Source organism: Xenopus laevis, chromosome 7L (genome assembly GCF_017654675.1).
Source record: "Xenopus laevis strain J_2021 chromosome 7L, Xenopus_laevis_v10.1, whole genome shotgun sequence".
In the NCBI taxonomy this organism is placed as follows: Eukaryota; Metazoa; Chordata; class Amphibia; order Anura; family Pipidae; genus Xenopus; species Xenopus laevis.
This window is the reverse complement of record NC_054383.1, coordinates 33,921,372-33,940,072: the sequence shown is the minus strand read 5'-3', so window position 1 is coordinate 33,940,072 and position 18,701 is coordinate 33,921,372. Positions and strand designations below refer to the sequence as shown.

General features: G+C 41.1%; 2 protein-coding genes across 3 annotated transcripts in view; both read right to left on the bottom strand.

The window, feature by feature from the left end:
* Nucleotides 1–2,920: 2,920 nt before the first annotated feature.
* Nucleotides 2,921–18,701, bottom strand: part of tbc1d12.L (TBC1 domain family member 12 L homeolog) — a 61,372-nt gene continuing 45,591 nt past the window's right edge. The window contains exons 12-14 of one of the 2 annotated variants that reach the window (XM_018224225.2): nucleotides 18,152–18,261; nucleotides 15,462–15,720; nucleotides 2,921–7,311 (exon numbers count right to left, since the gene is read on the bottom strand). In XM_018224225.2, coding sequence (XP_018079714.1) covers nucleotides 7,246–7,311; nucleotides 15,462–15,720; nucleotides 18,152–18,261 — 435 coding nt within the window. In that variant the 3' untranslated portion in view covers nucleotides 2,921–7,245. The remainder of the gene's footprint in view (nucleotides 7,312–15,461; nucleotides 15,721–18,151; nucleotides 18,262–18,701) is intronic. The other variant, NM_001127752.1, reaches the window with a different exon arrangement.
* On the bottom strand, nucleotides 11,609–13,919 carry LOC121395370 (lamina-associated polypeptide 2, isoforms alpha/zeta-like). Its single transcript, XM_041568758.1, has one exon. The coding sequence runs from the start codon at nucleotides 13,127–13,129 to the stop codon at nucleotides 11,609–11,611; it is 1,521 nt and encodes a 506-aa protein (XP_041424692.1). The 5' UTR covers nucleotides 13,130–13,919.

Genomic DNA, 18,701 nt, shown 5'->3' with positions numbered 1-18,701 from the left:
CATGGCATCGATTCCCGTTAGATTTTTCCATGGTAAAAATCAGAATAGACATCATGGTGCTAGAAAAGCCGACTTCTTTATTGACAGATAATCAAATGCAATTAAACAAAACTTGGTTTCCTTGGCTAAATTACAGAGATATCGCCCATACCCTTAATTAGCTTCCCTGGTAAGCATTTAATCGCAATCTCTAGACCTTACACTTTTATTCTTTAGCAGTTTTATTTCTGAGAATGAAAGCAGGCCCGAGCCTAGGCCTGGGGTGGCACAAATAAAAGGGAGGCATGCTGCCCAGTCACATGTGGGAAACTCTGGGGTGTAGGTGAGCAGGTCTTTATGGTTCCTGACCTCTCTGTAACTGATCTCTCTTGTGTGAGGTCCTGGAGGGTGGGGCTTTATGGTGGATGATGCAGGCCTGTGGGTCCAGTACCCCCACGTGTGCGAGATCCTGAGGTGGGTGCAGGTGTGGGTGTCAGCTGGGGGTGTCAGCTGGGGGGCAGTGAAAGATGCCAGCCTCTGGGTGCCCACACATGAAATCCAGCCCTGAATGACAGTAAAACAATCCTGGTGCCTGTTATACAGTTAATAGTTGTTATATTATTTGGAATTGCACATGTTTTCCACGACTTTTTCCCCTCCTGTCATCAGTAGAGAACTGTACAAATAAATGTATATTGCTTTCGATCTTATGTAAACACTTTTCAACTAAAAGGTCTGTACTTTGATATGCGGGAAAATCAATAAAAAAACGTACTACTTCCTTTCTTTTTTCTTTTGCCTTCCTGCCTCCTAACAGGAACAAGACTAACCCTACAGACTGAAAGCAGCAGGTCAACTTTTATGGGCTGGTTAGAGCAGAACTTATTGTGCTACTATACTTACTATACCCCACTACAGTTTTCAGTCATTGCTTTTTATATTATATTTGTGCCTGCATGCCCTACCCCTTCCATGACTGTGTCCTATGTGCTGCCTGAGGACATTTGATCAAGAGCTTTCATTGCTCAGAGCCATAATATATTCTTCAGTGTCTGCATCTGACTTAGGGGCAGATTTACATAGGGCTGAATATCGAGGGTTAATTTACCCTCGATAAATCCTGTAAATCCTTGAACTTCGAATATCAAAGTCTAAGTATTTACCGCAAATAGTTCGATCAAACGAAAAAAAATCGATTCGAAGGATTTTAATCCATCGATTTTTCATCGACCAAAAAACTGATAGAAAACATGGCACCTTGGTAGGTTTTAGGTGGCGAAGTAGGGGGTCGAATTTTTTTTTTAAAGAAACAGTACTTTGACTATCAAATGGTCGAATAGTCCAGTGATTTTTAGTTCGAATCGTTCGTTTCGAAGTCGATGGTCGAAGTAGCCAAAAAAATCATTTGAAATTCGAAGTTTTTTTTATTCTATTCCTTCACTCGAGCTAAGTAAATGGGCCCCTTATAGTCAAATCAGTACAGGTGCCACACTTACACTGAATCGCCTTTTGAAGCGTCGGGTGCACAGCTGTGTTCCTCTCTGCCAAGGAATACATCTACAGTAAAACAGTAAATCCAGCAGCACTCCGATATGTGATTAAATTGTTTATTCGTACCATTAGCTAAGCGAAGTTTCGGGCTATTCCAGCCCTTTATCAAGCTTGATAAAGGGCTGGAATAGCCCGAAACGTCGCTTTGCTAATGGCACGAATAAACAATTGAATCACATATCGGAGTGCTGCTGGATTTACTGTTTTACTGCATCCGACACTTAAAACCCTTTTCATCAATGCAATAAATTTCATGTTGTGTGGCACGTTAGAAAATATTTTTAAAGATGGCTGTTGGCTAGTTTTGATTATATTAATTATATACTGTATACATCATTTTAAAATGCAACATATTTCATTGCCATTAATAAGCAAAACTATCACAAGCTGTATTTATTAAAAGCTTTATGTTGCTAAATGTATTAAAGGGGTGGTTCACCTTTAAGGTAACTGATTACTTTATAGAACGGCCAATTTAAAGAAACTTCTCAATTGGTTTTCATTATTTATTTGTTATAGTTTTATAGTTATTTGCCTTTTTCTTCTGATTTTTTGCAACTTTCAAATGAACTTCGCTGACTTCCTTCTAAAAAACAAATGCTCTGTAAGGCTACAAATGTATTGTTATTGTTACTTTTTTTCTGATCCTTCTATTCAGGCCTCTCCTATTCATTTTCCAGTCTCTTATTCAAATCAATGCATGGTTGCTAAGGTAATTTGGACCATAGCAACCAGATGGCTGAAATTGCAAACTGGAGAGCTGCTGAATAAAAAGCTTAACTTGAAAACCACAAATAATAAAAACCAATTGCAAATTGTCTCAAAAGTGATCAAACCCTTTAAAAGGAAATGTAGAAGTAATATGGAGGTACTGGGTGCTCAGCAGTAGTATGAAACCAAGTGTTGGTTGAAAATAACACCCAACCGTAACTCACCCCTTTGTAACCCACCCCAGATGGGGTCCTCTGCCATTTTTATAGCCCCAATCCAACCTCATAACACCAGTATAAAGCACCAAAGGAGAGGGACCCTTCCTACCTGTCCATTTCTTTCCATGCAGCTTCTAGCTGGACTCAAGCATCTCTGTACTAAATAATAAAGAGGTAAAGGCCATAATATTGGACATCCCCTTTAAACACCTAAGTATATGGCACAGGCCATATATGCATTTACCTATTGCTGCCATATAGTTTGCCTTTGCAACAATAATCTCCATACTCAAAAATGTAACTTCAGCTGTTCCTATACAGATAAGTGCTGTAACCATTATAGTCTATGAAAAACAAATAGGGCAACTTCAGCTCATTTCTGGATGTTCTTCACACATACAAGCTTTGCTCCCATTTTTTTTTAGCTGAAAAAAAAAAAAAACAAGACAAGAATTCCATTATAATGTTTCAGCTTCCAAGTTTTATTTACATAGGAATTGTTCGTCTAGTGGTTTCAAAGGACGCTCAGGTCTTTTATTTACATTCTCTCTATACAAGTTTATAGTTGAAAAGTAAGAAAACTGTACAAGAGCCACAAAAATTAGAAATATAACATTAAAGAAACACAAATTATATGCAATGAGCTTTCACGTCTGCATTTAAAAAGGCGTGAAAGGGCAATAGAAATGGAGAAAATAAGTTGTGTACATGATGACTGGTCAGAAGCAGCTGTACAAGTTCTGAGATACACAAGTGTGAGAAGCGACAACAAAAGCACAAATAAGCAGTGTACTTACACAAAGTTATATCAAAACTCTGTTCAGTTTAGAAAGAAAACATTAGTAGATTGTTAATTCAGTTAAAGGACAAATGATCGGTTTTCTTGTAGAAAACAACAAAAACTGCATTTTCCAACCTACAATGAGTGTGAACAGTGAGATTTGGAGTCAACGCAGGACCCCTAAGTATTAAAGGGGGGTTCACTGTGTCCCGATATAAAACATGCCTGAAGTTTCAGTATTGCACATCATAAAAAGTTTGTTTCCCCCACCCTCCCAACATGTTGCTTTGAAAATACCTGGTTACATTTTTTTTTTCAAAACTGTAAAGCTTTTAAAGTAAAATGAATAGTTTGGTTTAGTGTTTTTTGAAACATTGACAGGACAGAATCGCAATTTTCAGTTCTGTGTTACTGGGGTAACAGGCAACACACAACAAGAAGTCCTACACAGAGTAACACACTGCACAATAAAGCAAATAAAGTTGTACAGAACAAATCACACTTATGGGCCTATTTACGAACGTTCGAATTTCAATTTTTTTTCACAAATCAAATTTTTTTTTCTCTAAAAATGTCGGGGTTTTAAAAATTCTCTCAATCTCTAAAAATGTGAGATTTATGAAGTGTAAAAACAAAGCAAGTGTACAAAACTTCCAACTAGTAAAAGCAATGGAAGTCCCTATAGAAGTTAATCGGAGCTGCTCTGATCTGATTGTATCAATTTTAATTGTAGAGGTTTTAGTATTTTTTTTCCAGACCACACAACGTTTCTTTTATTCATGCTTTTCCTATTAAAGGGGCTGTTCATCTTTAAATTATCTTTTAGTATGATGTAGAGAGTGATATTCTGAGTCAGTTAGGGTCCCACTAACCCTACCAACCAGGCACTGATTTGAATAAGAGACAGGAATATGAATAGGAGAGGCCTGAATAGGAAGATGATTCATAGAAAGTATAAATCACTATACATGTGTAGCCTTTACAGAGCATTTGTTTTTACATTGGGTCAATGACCCCATTTGAAAGGTGGAAAGAATCAGAAGAAAAAGGCAAAGCATTTAAAAACACTAAAAAATAAATAATGAAAACCAATTGAAAATTGCTTAGAATTGGCCATTCTTTAACATACCAAAAATTAACTGAAAGGTGAACCACCCCCTTTAATGGCATTGGTGGTTTTAGAGAAAATTAGTTTATTTTTGGTTTGAAAACCCACTAAAACTACACAAATTTGAATTTTGATAAATGGGCCTCCACGTAACAGGTTTGTTTGTCAATTTTGTGTGATACCAAAAGATTCCCAGTAGTTTTAGATTTCCCCCATGTTTTCAAATGATTGCGTGCCCAAAATCCTTGCTCCTGGTATGCGGGAGAAAGGATTCGGACAATTCTTTTCCAAGAAAAGGGATAATATATTCAGAATTCAATTCTTTCCCTAGTTTTCCTGGTTTAGGAGAATGAAGGTCCATGACTCCAGTACGATGCAAAGTAAATGAACCGGTCGTTAGTTTATTATTTGCAACTGTTACTAAGCAGTAAAAATGTGGAACGTGAAATTATTTCCAAGCACAAGCGGGTGCCATGTCATTAATAACTACGGCTCCAATTTATAAAATGTCTGTGTATCAGTTTAATTACAATAATGCCCATTTGGGGCTGCTGGTGTGTATCTCTTCCTCTGGATTTTGTTCTTTAACTCGGCAGCTCATCTCAATACAGATCTGTCTTAAAAGGACAAAAAAAGATGGGGGGCATTTCAGGTAGTAAGAACTGATGCTGGTAATACACCACCTAATTATACTAAAATGCTTTCCTACATATTCTTTGTATGATTATGCGATTTCTTAGCCACAGCCATTCCCACCATTCTTGCAATGGAAAGGAATTTTCGGGGATTTTGTCACTAAGGCAAAATACCCCATTGGTCATTGCCCTTATTCTTTTATATGAACAGAGTCAGAATTATGCTTTTATTTCTCATCTGTCTGTTTCTGTTTAGAATTTATTATGTTTAAACGTAAAATAACAAATGCCTAAAGTAAACTTCATAGAAATATTCCGCAGGGAATACCGCAGAGATATTGTTACAGTTATAATTGTACGACTTTTTTCACCGTGATTGCCAAGGGTTTAACAGCGATCGCTTTTAATGAGGGCGGGGGAAGGGGGGAGTAGACGGCAAATGAAAAAATTCCATAAATTTTCAATGAAGCTGCAAAATCCAGGCTGTTTTAATAAGCTCTATATAAAAATAATAATAATAAAGATACACGTCCCTATTGACCTTTAAGGAAGTTTTTTGTTCTATGTTTGATAAATCTACTAAATTTCTAGTTAGTAAAATGCTTGAATATATAGGAGTTTACTGGGGGGGGGGGGGGTTGTAGTGAATAGAATCTTAATTTTCCCCTTAATTTACTCTTTTAACACCTCGCATCCCTGCAAGGCCTGACTGTAGGAAGCTCCCAGCTTGTTTATAAAGCTGGCCATACACGAGCCGATAAGCTGCTCACTCGGTCTGTCATCAGCTTTTATCGGCCCATGCGTGTGGCCCTTCGACTGGCTTCCCCAATCGATATCTGGCCGTAAGTCGGCCACATGACGATCGGGCAGGGTTAAAAATTCCATCTGTTCATAGATGCAGTGCCGCAAACCGACCTCCAGTATTGGCAGCATTATGATCCGATCGTTGGGCCGTAGGGTCCACGATCGGACCAGCCCGATATGGCCCACCTCAATGTGGGCATATCAGGGAGAGATCCGCTCATTTATCAACATTGCCAAATGAGCGGATCTACCTGTGTATGGCCTCCTTAAGGCTAATGTCACAACAGGTTGTTTCTCCTGCCCCGTATAAATGCAGATCACAGAGCAGATTTCAGTTCAGAAACAGAAATGTAGGTCATTTTTGCCCAAAAATCTACGGACACCATGCCTGTCATTGCACATTTCTCCACCTGGTGTGGCATTAGCCTAAAGCTACTCACAATTAAATTACAAACACAAAGCCATGAAATTCTGGGAAAAAACAAAAAAAACATGGTGGTTTGTCTATAAATTTTGCACCTGGCACTTTGCCCTTGCACTGTAACATAGTCCTATAGTGTCACATCAGTTCCAGACAAAGTGATATAAAGTAAGCCAAGTCACATTATCAAACAAAGAGGTCAGTGTTTAGAACGGAATGTCAATAACATTTTGCAGTGTACCAATTTGTAGTCATCTGCCTTCCCGACAATCATAGCGTCTTCTTGTAAATACACATTCTTATAATACATTTGTGTCCTTCACTCTTGCACTTTACAGATCATTCACAAACTGCATGGCCCCTCAAAGCATACAAAAAAGTTCTCCACTAAGCGCCAATTACCTACTAGAGGAGTCCTTGAAGGGGAGTAAATGCACCTCCTGGAAAAGAGAAATGAGCCAGTGGATTCACAGTGGTAAGCAGCTACTTTCTCTCCTCAGACTCCCTATGTTTACTGGCTTTTCATTTAGTTAACATTTTACACTGCAGTTCCGTCATTATGTGCATGCTAAGATGTGAAACTGCCTGATTGGTGCAAAGAGTAATATTAAAAATATATATAGTATAGTTGGGACTGTATTTGATTGGTCCCGATTATATTCATTTTATTAAAAATAACTAAAATTTGGTGGGTGGGAAGTGCAAATACAAGTTTAAAAATGATGCGCTTCAAACCTTAGTCCAAAGTTAGTGTACCAATTAAAAGGTCTGTTACAAATGTTTATTGCATTAAATATTTCTTATATTAAATAAGATCCATCGGGTGCAAAAACGTGTCTGTCGGAACAGAATGCAGCCAATAACATGTCTTACTGTCTACTTAATACTGACAAAAAGGAAAGTCTGTGTGTGTCCCACTGCATGAAGTCAATATACAGTGCCCTGCACTTCTCACATCATGTTGGTCTGTAGTGGTTTTCAGCCAGAAGATACACGTCATACTTCAGTGGTTTCACAGAGTAAAGAGGGAGCTCTGATTAGGTTTTCAGGGCTTGATTAGTTTTGTCTCCCTCTTTGTAATCCTTCATTAGTGATGTGAAGACCTAGAAACACAAGAAAACAATTCATGATAAGGACATTTGACATATTTCCCCTGCATTATGGTCTCAAAGGTATGGAGATCCAATTTATGGAAAGACCTCTTTATCTAGAAAACCCCAGTTCTAAATCACCAGGAAACGTAGGTAACCAAAAATGATATATGTGACAGGATGTTTGGGAATCCCCACTGTCTTGCAAGAAAGTGCCCTGAAAAGAGCGCATTTAAGTTGCATGATTTGGGTTGCAGAGGGATACCCAGCACAGGTAGGGTTAATATTCCCTCTCAGCCAAGTAATTATGTGTCTGTACTCAAGTTGCTGAACTGTACCCTGAATCTACCTGAATGTTTTGCATTGAAGTTGCTGAACTGTTTTCTGCTGACTTCTGTTGGGAATGCCCAGTGCTTAATAAACCTGTGTTTTGTCCAAAGCCTTGGTGTCCCTGTCTCTAAGCTCAAAATCCTATGCTTACCTGCCTACCAAAAGCTAATTCCCCCATAAAGTATAGAAGTCCATGGTAGGAATCAGGACTTAATAATGACTGATTTGAATCTGTTTAACTCTTGACAACAGATAATAAAATGTCTTCTTAATTTATTTCAACATCAGTGACTCTCATTACCACAGATGTACTTGTTCTACCTCCCCCATTTTGTTTTTTGTCTCCCCTTTTTTCTGATTGTAATGATATAAACTTCATTAAAACATACCTTTAAAATAAATAAAAAAATCAAAAAAAAATCTATGCCCCGGCTATGCTTTATACTGTATGTATTTTTGCTGCTCAGTCTTGGAATTCCACTGATTTATATCTTCTTGCGCTCCTGGAATCTATATTATGGTGGAGGCACTTTAAAGTCCGGCCAAACATTACTAAACTCTTGTTTTATTTATAGATCAGTTGGGGAAAAAAAGGAGATTTTCTTACCTGAAAAATCCATTTCTCGTAGGCCCGTACTGTCAGTGCAGGACGACTGGGGTTAACTTGCTCCTCTCCGGAGGCAGGACAAACTATTACTTCTTGAGACTCCTCCTCCTCGGTATCTCCACCTCCTCACCAGTTTTGTTATAAAGCCTGTCGGTGGAGATAGCCATTAACCTAACTAACTTAACTGTCTAGAGACGAGCAGCAAAAAAACCGGCACCCTACCCTAGGGCGGGATGCTGCACTGACAGTACGGGCCTACGAGAAATGGATTTTTCAGGTAAGAAAATCTCCTTTTCTCCGTACGGCCCTACCTGTCAGTGCAGGACGACTGGGGATGTCCCAGAGCCGTCCTAAAATTGGGTGGGAACAAAAAACTCTAACCAAACTAAACTATGGGTAGCGTGCCCAAAAAGGTATAGAAGCTTATGATTGAACTATGCAGGAACTAACTAGGTGCTACTGCTGCATGCAGCACCTTCCTGCCGAAAACCCCTTCTGAAGAGGCGAGAACATCAAGTTTGTAGAATTTTGAAAACGTATGCAAGGAGCTCCATATGGCTGCCTTGCATAACATTTCTGGGGAAGCTGAGTTGTGAAGCGCCCAGGAAGTGCTGATCTTTCTGGTAGAATGTGCTTTCAATTTGAGAGGTAAGCTTCTGCCTACCCTAGTATAGGACTCTGAAATAGTGGACACTATCCATCTAGCTAGTGTAGCCCTTGACGCTGGCTGGCCCGCCTTGTTAGGGCCGCAAAGCACTAATAAGGCATCTGCTTTCCTGATCTGTGAAGATCTCTTAAGGTAGAATTTTAATGCCCTAACTGGATCTAGTTTGTGCAGTTGTTGCTCAGCCTGGTTGGATGGCTTCGGGCAAAAGGAAGGAACAATGATTTCTTGATTTATGTGAAATGCAGATGTCACTTTCGGAAGGTAAGATGGGACTGTGCGCATCACTGCCTTATCTTGATGGAAGACCAACCAAGGTTGTTTGTATGACAATGCTGTGAGATCCGATACTCTGCGACCTGAGCAAATAGCGAGTAAAAACGTTACCTTCCAAGATACATATTTGATGTCTACAGTGGCCATGGGTTCAAATGGAGGTTGTTGAAGAACCTTTAGAACTAAATTTAGATCCCATGGGGGAACCGGGTCTCTGTGTGTGGAGGATAGATATGCAGTAGTGCTTGGAAATACTGTTTAAACTCAGGTAGTAGAGCCCATTGGGTTTGATACAGAGATGAAAGTGCTGACAATTGAACCTTCAGTGCAGAGACACTGAGTCCCTTGCTCAGACCTTGCTGCAAGAATTCCATAATCTGAGGAGATTGACAATTCTTCCAATGTAACTTCTGAGATTCTGACCAGCTGAGAAAACGTTGCCAAGTCCGATAATAAGATTTGGCAGTAGAAGTCTTGCGAGCTGCTAGGAGAGTAGTGGTGACTGCTGAGGAGAATCCCCTGTCGCGCCAAAGCTGGGATTCAATAGCCACGCAGTTAATTTGAGTTGTGTTATGTGGTTTGCTACTGCTGGCCCCTGAGATAGAAGGTCTGGTATTTGGGGAAGAATCCATGGTTCCTCCTGGGACAACTGAATTAGGTCCGCAAACCACGTGCGTCTGGGCCACCATGGAGCGATTAGAATTGTGGTTACCCTTTCCAACCTTATCTTTTGAATTACTCTGGGAAGAAGTGGAATGGGTGGGAATACGTAAGATAGTTGGCAAGTCCATGGATTTACTAGGGCATCCACCCCTTCCGCCCTGGGGTCGTGGACTCGGGCAAGGAACCTGGGAAGTTGTGTATTGAATCTGGATGCCATCATGTCCATTGATGGTGTCCCCCATTTCTTTGTTATTGCCTGAAAAATCTCTGGCTTGAGTTGCCATTCCCCGGGGTCTAGCGTGTTTCTGCTTAAGTAATCCGCCTGCCAGTTTTGAATTCCTGGAATGAAGACTGATGTGACATGGTTGTTGTTCCGTTCTGCCCAGATCATTATTCGTGATACCTCTCTGAGAGCTGCTGCACTCCTGGTGCCTCCCTGGCGATTGAGATTCGCCACTGTGGTGCCGTTGTCGGACTGTATTCGGATGTGTTTGTGTTGTAGTTGGTGTTGCCAATGCTTGAGTGCGTTGAGGACCGCCCTCAGCTCGAGGATATTGATGTGCAATTTCGTCTCTTGACGCGACCATTTCCCCTGGCAGACCTCTGGGGGCCATGATGCCCCCCACCCCATGAGACTTGCGTCTGTGGTTATCACCTCTTGAACTGGTCTGTCCCAGAGCCTGCCCTGGCAAAGGCGAGGTATTGAGGTCCACCAGATTAGACTGTCTTTGGTCCTTTCCGATAGGCTGAAGATCTGAGAAAGGTCTTGATGATCTTTGTTCCAGTGACTTAGGAAGAAGGATTGCAATGGTCGGAGGTGAAACTTTGCAAATGGTAAGGCCTCTATGCTTGCTGCCATGAGGCCTAACAACCTTAGGATGCTCTGTGCTGAGGTGGATGTGTTTCCTATTACCTCTTGTGCTGTTCTGCTTAATGTTATGGCTTTGGCCTCGGGTAATGATACCCTGCGTTGCACGGTGTCTATGTTCATGCCCAGAAAGTCCAAGTTCTGTGATGGGATTATACGGCTTTTTTGATGGTTTATCAGCCAGCCGTGCTGGTGAAGAGTTTGCAGGCAGATCTGCGTGTGGCTCTTGATTAGTTCCTCGGAACTTGCTGTGATCAGAAGATCGTCTAAGTAAGCTGTGACGTGTATGCCTTGTGTCCTTAATGATGCTAGTAGAGCGTTTAAGATCTTTGTAAAGATGCGTGGTGCCGAGGACAGACCGAAGGGCAGCGCCCTGAATTGAAAATGTGTTTGAGCAATGGCGAACCTTAGGTAGCGTTGGTGATGCTCGTGCATCGGTACGTGCAGGTACGCGTCCTTTATGTCTATTTTGGACATCCAGGCATTTGGCTTTAGAGCCCTTATGATGGAGGGTAGTGTTTCCATCTTGAACCTGTCGTATCTGACGAATCGGTTTAGAGGTTGCAGATTTAGGACTGGGCGGTAACCTCCGTCCTTCTTGGGAACTAGGAACAGGTTTGAATAAAACCCGGCAAAACGCTGGTTGTCTGGAACCAGGGATATGACATTGCTTTGAAATAGGCTTGTGATAATATCGAATAGAGCTTGATTTTTTTCTACTCTGGTTGGAATGGAGGAGGGAACGAACCTGTTTTGGGGTAGTTTGGTGAAGAAAGGGATTTTGTACCCTTTCGTGATAATATCTAGAACCCATGGATCCGTGATTGATTTTTTCCAAACGTTCACAAAATTCTGTAACCTCCCCCCGACCTGTGAAGTGCTTGTGGAAGCGGTGGCGTAGTCAGGAATCCTGACCCTTGGCTGAAATGGGCTTCTTTGAAAACTTTTGTTGGTTTTGCCATGAGGGCTGCCATGGCGACCTATAGCGCCTGTTGGACTGCCCTTGACCTTGTTGTCTTGGTGGTCTTGACTGCTTGTTGCCGTTGGTCGACCATGATTTTTGATGATGATAATTCCTTCTATGGAAGTCACGACGTGGTCGCTTGGCCTGTGGGAGGAAAGCCCCCTTACCTCCTGTGACCTCTGAAATAATTTGTTTAAGCTCTGGTCCGAATAGTTGTGACCCAGAAAATTTTAAGGATGTGAGTCTATTCTTGGAAGTTGTGTCGCCTGCCCAGTGGCGTAGCCATAGGGCTCTCCGAGCTGCTACTGAGGCTGCTGATGCTCTAGCAGCGAGTTTCGTTATATCGAGAGTGGCCTCTCCCAAGAAAGTTAGTGCTGACTTAATTTTGTCGATGTCTTGTAAAAATTTTTCAGGGTCGGTAGGTGGTGAATGGCTGAGTTCTTGGCACCAATACTTTGCTGTCTTGGCTACTGTAGACGCTGCTGCTGCTGGCCTTAATATGGCTGCTGCGCTTTGAAAATCTTTTTTGAGGACATAGTCCATTTTTTTGTCCATGGGGTCTCTTAGTGACCCTGCGTCTTCCGCCGGTAGCATGGTGTGGCGAGATAGCCTCACAATGGGTGGGTCAACTTTGGGAATTTTATCCCATATCTTAAATTCCTCCTGCACAGGATAATTGTTGAAAAATTTTGGTGGTATGTTAACTTTCTTATCAGGCTGTGCCCATTCGGTCTCAATGAGCCTAGAAGTGGATCTACAAACTGGGAATGACCTTGGACGCTTGGAGGAATTCCCTAGTACCTTATCTGCTTTAGAAAGGGAAACTTGTTCCTCTTTAATCTCTAAAGTAGTGAAAATGTATCTGAGCAGGTCTTTAACTTCTTCTGGTTGCTTGGAAATATCCTCAGATGAGGATGATGACTGTGAGTCAGATATGGCCCCTTCCTCTGTAGAGGAGTATGAGTCAGATTCCTTAGGGGAAGTAGGAGATGCGTCTGCCATGTCATCCTCAGAAGGAGGAGAAGGGGACCTTTTACGCTTCCTCTTTCCTCCCATTACAGGGGTACGATCTGACTGCTTTATTACCGCCTTGTCTAGTGTGGTCTGAATGGTAGACTGAAACCATGATAGGAACTGCGAAAAATCAGGGGGTGCCTGAAGTTGTGCTGGCGTTGATGTAGAACCTGAAGGCTGCATAGGAGATATCGGTAAGGGTATATGAACCTGTGATTGGGAGTCCTGAGGGACCAGTATTGTGGGTGTAAGTGTGCCACTATTACCAGGTGCTGAACCTGATGGTTGTAACGTAGATTGCACAGGGGAAACTGATCGAGAACGATCCTTACGTTTTGTTGAAGCCTTGGTGGCTTTCTTTATCTTTGTTTTTAGCTTGCGATGCCTATCCGGTAGATCAATCTCCTCTATTAAGGAGACCAGGTCTTCGTCCGCTGAAGCCATAGTGCCAGTTTATTTACTGGGGAGCCGGAGTGCATGCGTGAGTTATATAGTAACTGAGCCGACCGTTATGTGGGAGAGTAAGAATTGCGCGTCTGATGTGCGCTGATGCTGCCTAAAATGGCCGCCGGAAGTGGTGCGGACGCGCCAACGTACCCATGCCGTTTAGATTAAGGGCGCGAACAATCCAGGCTGCGCTGGAACGCAGCGCGTCCTTGTGGAACGCACCTGCCTTATGAAGTGCGAGCCGAGTAACTCGCCTGTGATGCCCCTCTGCCTGCTCTCGCAGTTGTATACTATTCGGCTCAACCTTAAATCGTGATAAAGGGAGCGGTTAACCTTTGATGCCGAACATCGGCTAAAAAGGTATGGGAGCGCACTAGAGGGCTCAACCAATGCGTGCTAGGGGGAGCGCATATTTCAGGTTCGGCCAACCCATAGATTCAACCTGGCACGATACCTGTCACAGGGGGGAGCACACACTTAGGGCTCAACCAAAACCACCTGGTTCAACTTGGTCTGATGCCTGTCACAGGGGGAGCGCACATATAACGGGCTCAACCATCCTGAGTCGTTGTATTCTATCCCTGCCGGTGCTGACAGGAGATGTAGTGTTGGGCTCAATCTGATTCTTATATAAGGCCAGAGAGCTCGCAACTTGATAATGCTGAAATTGTAGGAGAAGGAGAATTTGCTGCCTCCGTGGCAGGACAAACTAAAAAACTGGTGAGGAGGTGGAGATACCGAGGAGGAGGAGTCTCAAGAAGTAATAGTTTGTCCTGCCTCCGGAGAGGAGCAAGTTAACCCCAGTCGTCCTGCACTGACAGGTAGGGCCGTACGGAGAAAGGGCTTTTGCTGATTTTCATGTTCAGTCGGCTAAACAAGGTTCTCTTTGAGAAACATATGCCTGTGAGTTACTTAAATACCATAAACATAACTGGTTTTTATACTAGTTACAGGGACAGGATGTTCAAATTAGATTTGTTTTCATCAGGAATAGAAGACTAATTTTTATAAAAATACATTGTCTAGATATATTGAATTAATCCACTAAGCTACACTATAAACATAATGCTATCCATCACAATATGAAAGAAAAGTGTTTTCATCTTTAGCTGCCATAAAAAGAGTTACTGGAGCATCAGCAGATTTAGGCTAAAGCTGGCCATAGATGCAAAGATCTGATCGAGGATTCGTACGATTTTCGAACCGTGTGTGGAGAGTCCCGACATTTTTCGTCCGGCGGCTGCCGATAATATCTCTGCGTGTATTGCCGATCGTATGGTTTTCAGTGGGAGACTGTCACTAGCTTTGGTTGGACATAGATATCGCACGATTGCTGTCAGGGGCAGAACATTGCTGATCTGTTCTTTAACTAATCTGACTGGTAAGACTTTGATCTGAATGGTTAGTGGCGGGTCGGGAGATGGGAAAGTCCGATCGTACGATGATTCGTACGATCGGATCTTTGCATCTATGGCCAGCTTAAGTCCAGACAATTGCAGATCTGCAGGCCAAGAATCCACTCCCTCTCGGCTCCTGCCTGCACCCGGAAGCACGGTCTCCGCTAGGGTGCAGGCAGACAAGATGGATTTTGGTGCAGAAACATTTTGGCTTTCATGCCGAAATCCACCCTGTCTAAAGAGATGGGGGCAGTCAGGCAGTGGATTCTCCGCACACGAAAAATCCGTGTCATCTGGCTCTGCATAAGGAGCAGATTCATAAGAATGTGAAATTAGTTACCAACAGAAGACCTCACCCACTTTCTATTCATCCCCAGGGGATTTTTAGAAGCATATTTACCAATGAGTGAAAGTTAGAGGTCATAATTTGATAAATACACTTCTAAAAATCCCATGGGAAATGAATAGAAAGTGGGGTTTTCTGGGGTGAGCTCTAATCTCACATTTTGATAAATCTGCCCTTTACTATGTAGTGTCAATAAATGGGTGCTCAGACAGAGCTGCCAAATTGTAGTGAAAGTTTGGAAAAGCTAAAATAGAAATTGTAGCATATTGATGTGCAGTTAAAGGAAATAAAAAGTATTCTACTAGGCTACATAGGTGTTACCAGCAGGTACTCCAATAAACCCCAGTTTCAGAAGTGCCGTCTGCGTCCTTGAATTTTCGCTACTAGGCTACATGCCATGCTCTAAGCAAGTATACATATACTGGACATTCATCTGCAAGTTCAGAGAAAAGTTATATAAATAACCATCAATTTTATTTCTATCTGTATGATGCCCATAGAGACCAATCTGTCTGTCTGAAGCAGCTTAATATAAATATGAATATGTACATACATGTGTGTTTGTTGTAAACAATGATTAACCTACCTGAGTCCATTTCTTATTACTGTTTTGCATCTGAATAGCCGCTATACAGCCAAACAGCTTTTCTGATATGATATCTTCAGGGAGTTTAGTAAGAAACTGTGCTATGTGAATGAAGTCCATCTGTAAGAGTATATCTTCATACAGTCGGAGGATACCCAGAGCCGTCCGAAACAAAAACTCTTCTCCGTCTCTGCAGAAGACGTCCCAGACTCGACAGGCAAGATCAAGTGGCAGTGACTTGCTGTACAGTGTGAAAATCCTGTTGGGTCAAAAGAAAGGCTTGTTTGTTTGCTAAATAAAATGGCTGTTCATAAGAATATTATTCGAAAGAAAATATTGACTGTAGAGGGATAATTTAAGTATATTAAATTAAATTGGTTTTGTAGGGAAAAATGTGTTTCTTGTGAATATGACAAATGTTTCCTTCACAGTAGTTTTCCTTTCTCATAGCAAAGAAATTAAATGAGTGAAGTGAAAGTTGATTTTAGACAGGGAAAAACTAAGGCTGACAAATAAAATATGTTAAACATTGTATAAACATGAATTATTCGGGAAAAAACAATGTTTTTGCTAAAATAACACATTAAAAGGGAGTGGAGTGCAATTCTAAGTAACTTTCAGTATTTAATGGACAAAGAAACCCTGATTATAAATGCTGGCATTCAGATAGGGCACATAACAAGTAATGAATGACTATTAACCTAGGGGTAGATTAATCAAAATGTGAGTTTAGAGCTTAATGAATAAAAACGGGTCCACGTTCTATTCATTCCTACGGGATTTTTAACTCTAACTTTCACCCGTTGTTACATACAATTCTAAAAACCCATAGGAATGAATAGAACGTGGGTACGTTTTTATAAACTCACATTTTGATAAACCCAAGTGTTTCCAGCGTGCACAATTTTCCCAGCATTTGTGAATCAAAGCCACTGCATTAGCACACTAAGCGGAGCTCCTGGACTAAGATAGAGACCAAGCAATTGCGCAGAAGGACCTGTTTGAAGCATCTGAAGAGCATAAAGTTTTAGAATGAATAGGGATGCTGGTAGTGACTAGATGCTCATGCACAGAAGATATTCAGCAATACCTGAATGATGTTGATGCAACAAAATGGCGCCCACAAGCAGCAACCTGAGACTATATTGAGCTGAATAAATAAAGAAGTAAAGCCTTTTATGCTACAAAACATAGTGGTTTGCAAGGGACAAGGGAGTACTACTGTTGGACAAAGAGACTGTTTAGGGACTTTCTTTGTTCTTTAACAACAACAAATAATTTCAGGGGTTTTGGTGTTATTTGTAAATATCACAAAGCAAATCTTCAGTATACACAATGCCTTGCACGCTTCTTTACTGTGAATTTGCTTTTTCCTGATACGATAAGAAACAGAACCAGGGATGCATGTGAGTCTACTGCCTGAGGGAGTAACCGATGCCACCACCAGGGTCATTTAGTAAGGTTCTAGTTGGGTTTTCCATGAAAATAAACATTTTTCAAGTTTTTAACAAAAAAACTGATTTTTGAGATATGTTATAACCCAACACTGTAAATAGCTTGAAACCGAAAATACACTAAAACCTGTCGAGGTCATATTGGCGTCAATGGCAGAGGTCCCTTGAACCATTTGAAGATGTTAATAGAATTCATAATGTTTGAGGTTTTTATTTCAGGAGAGCTTTACCTGAAAAAATTCGAGTGATTACATTTTTTTTCAATTGAGTTTTAGTGTTTCACAACTCAAACTCGCTAAATTGAGTCTTTTCCATTTGAGTTTTTGCTTAAATAACAAACCATTCGAGTTGTGAGTTCACTCAAGGTATAAAAAACTCTAACATTGGACCTTTGATAAATAACCCCCTTCATCTTCTAGTTTGGGGAAGTGAAAATTAAAGCTTTATTTCAGGCGACAATAAAAACAGTGAACCGGCGTTGTACTTCCTTTCCTATGACATGTGTGATCACCTGACTCGTTTCATGCCTCGTTCTGACACTACAGTGAACAGGAGTTGTACTTCCCTTCCTATGACATTTGCTATCACCTGACACGTTTCATGCCTCGTTTTGGCACTTCATCAGAATTCTGCACTGAAATCCATTTCTCAAAAGAGCAAACAGATTTTTTTATATTCAGTTTGAAATCTGACATCGGGCTAGACATTTTGTCAATTTCCCAGCTGCCCCAAGTCATGTGACTTGTGCCTGCACTTTAGGAGAGAAATGCTTTCTGGCAGGCTGATGTTTTTCCTTCTCAATGTAAGGAAAATTGACAAAATGTCTAGCCCCATGTCAGATTTCAAAATTGAATATATAAAAATCTGTTTGCTCTTTTGAGAAATGGATTTCAGTGCAGAATTTTGCTGGAGTAGCACTATTAACTGATGTGTTTTGAAAAAAACATGTTTTCTGATGACAGGATCCCTTTAAAGCATTTAATCCCAACTGACCATTAAGATGGACTTTGAGGCATATCTATGACAATAAATGGCCAAGAATGAACCACCCGCCACTTCTCTAACCACTGCTTTCAAGCTGTGCACGTGTACACAAGTCTTTTAAAAACGATTTTGCAAAGGGTTACACGACTGACTAGGCCTGTGCTTGATTCAATAAGTACAGGTTTATTTTGATAAGAGTAGCTTGGCAACAACAATAAAGTCAATGCTACATATGAATGACATCAGACTTACCAGTCTATAAGGTACAGGTCTGGAGTTAGACTGTAGGCATTGAAGTGGAAGAAGAGTTTGGGGAGATTTTCCTCAAAGAATACTTCAAAGGCAGCAAAATATTTTAGCATCTAGGACGGAAAAAGGGCACCATGGAACAAATTTCTATAAAATCTACGTTCCTTATCATAAATGCTGTTGCCATGAGGTTTAACAAATACGTACATAAACCAACAATGGGGCTACAGTAGAATGGCTTGAAGCCTGAATACATTCAACTGCCTTAATGTGAAATTGGATAATTACTCACTAGGATCTTTTGATAGATTGTAGAGAATGTACAAATATTTCAAATGCAAAGAAGTTACTGCATACCCAACTGGCATTTCCTACAGTGACCATGTAGAAGAGAATTTATAGCTGAGAACAAAACCACTGGAATTAGAATTGTATAAATGTAAAGAGATTAAACACTAAACCTGCTCAACATAGTTTAAAGGAAAAGTTCAGGCTTAATCACGGGGGGGGGGGGTGAGTGTATAATGTTAGGCACCCCCACTATTATTACTTA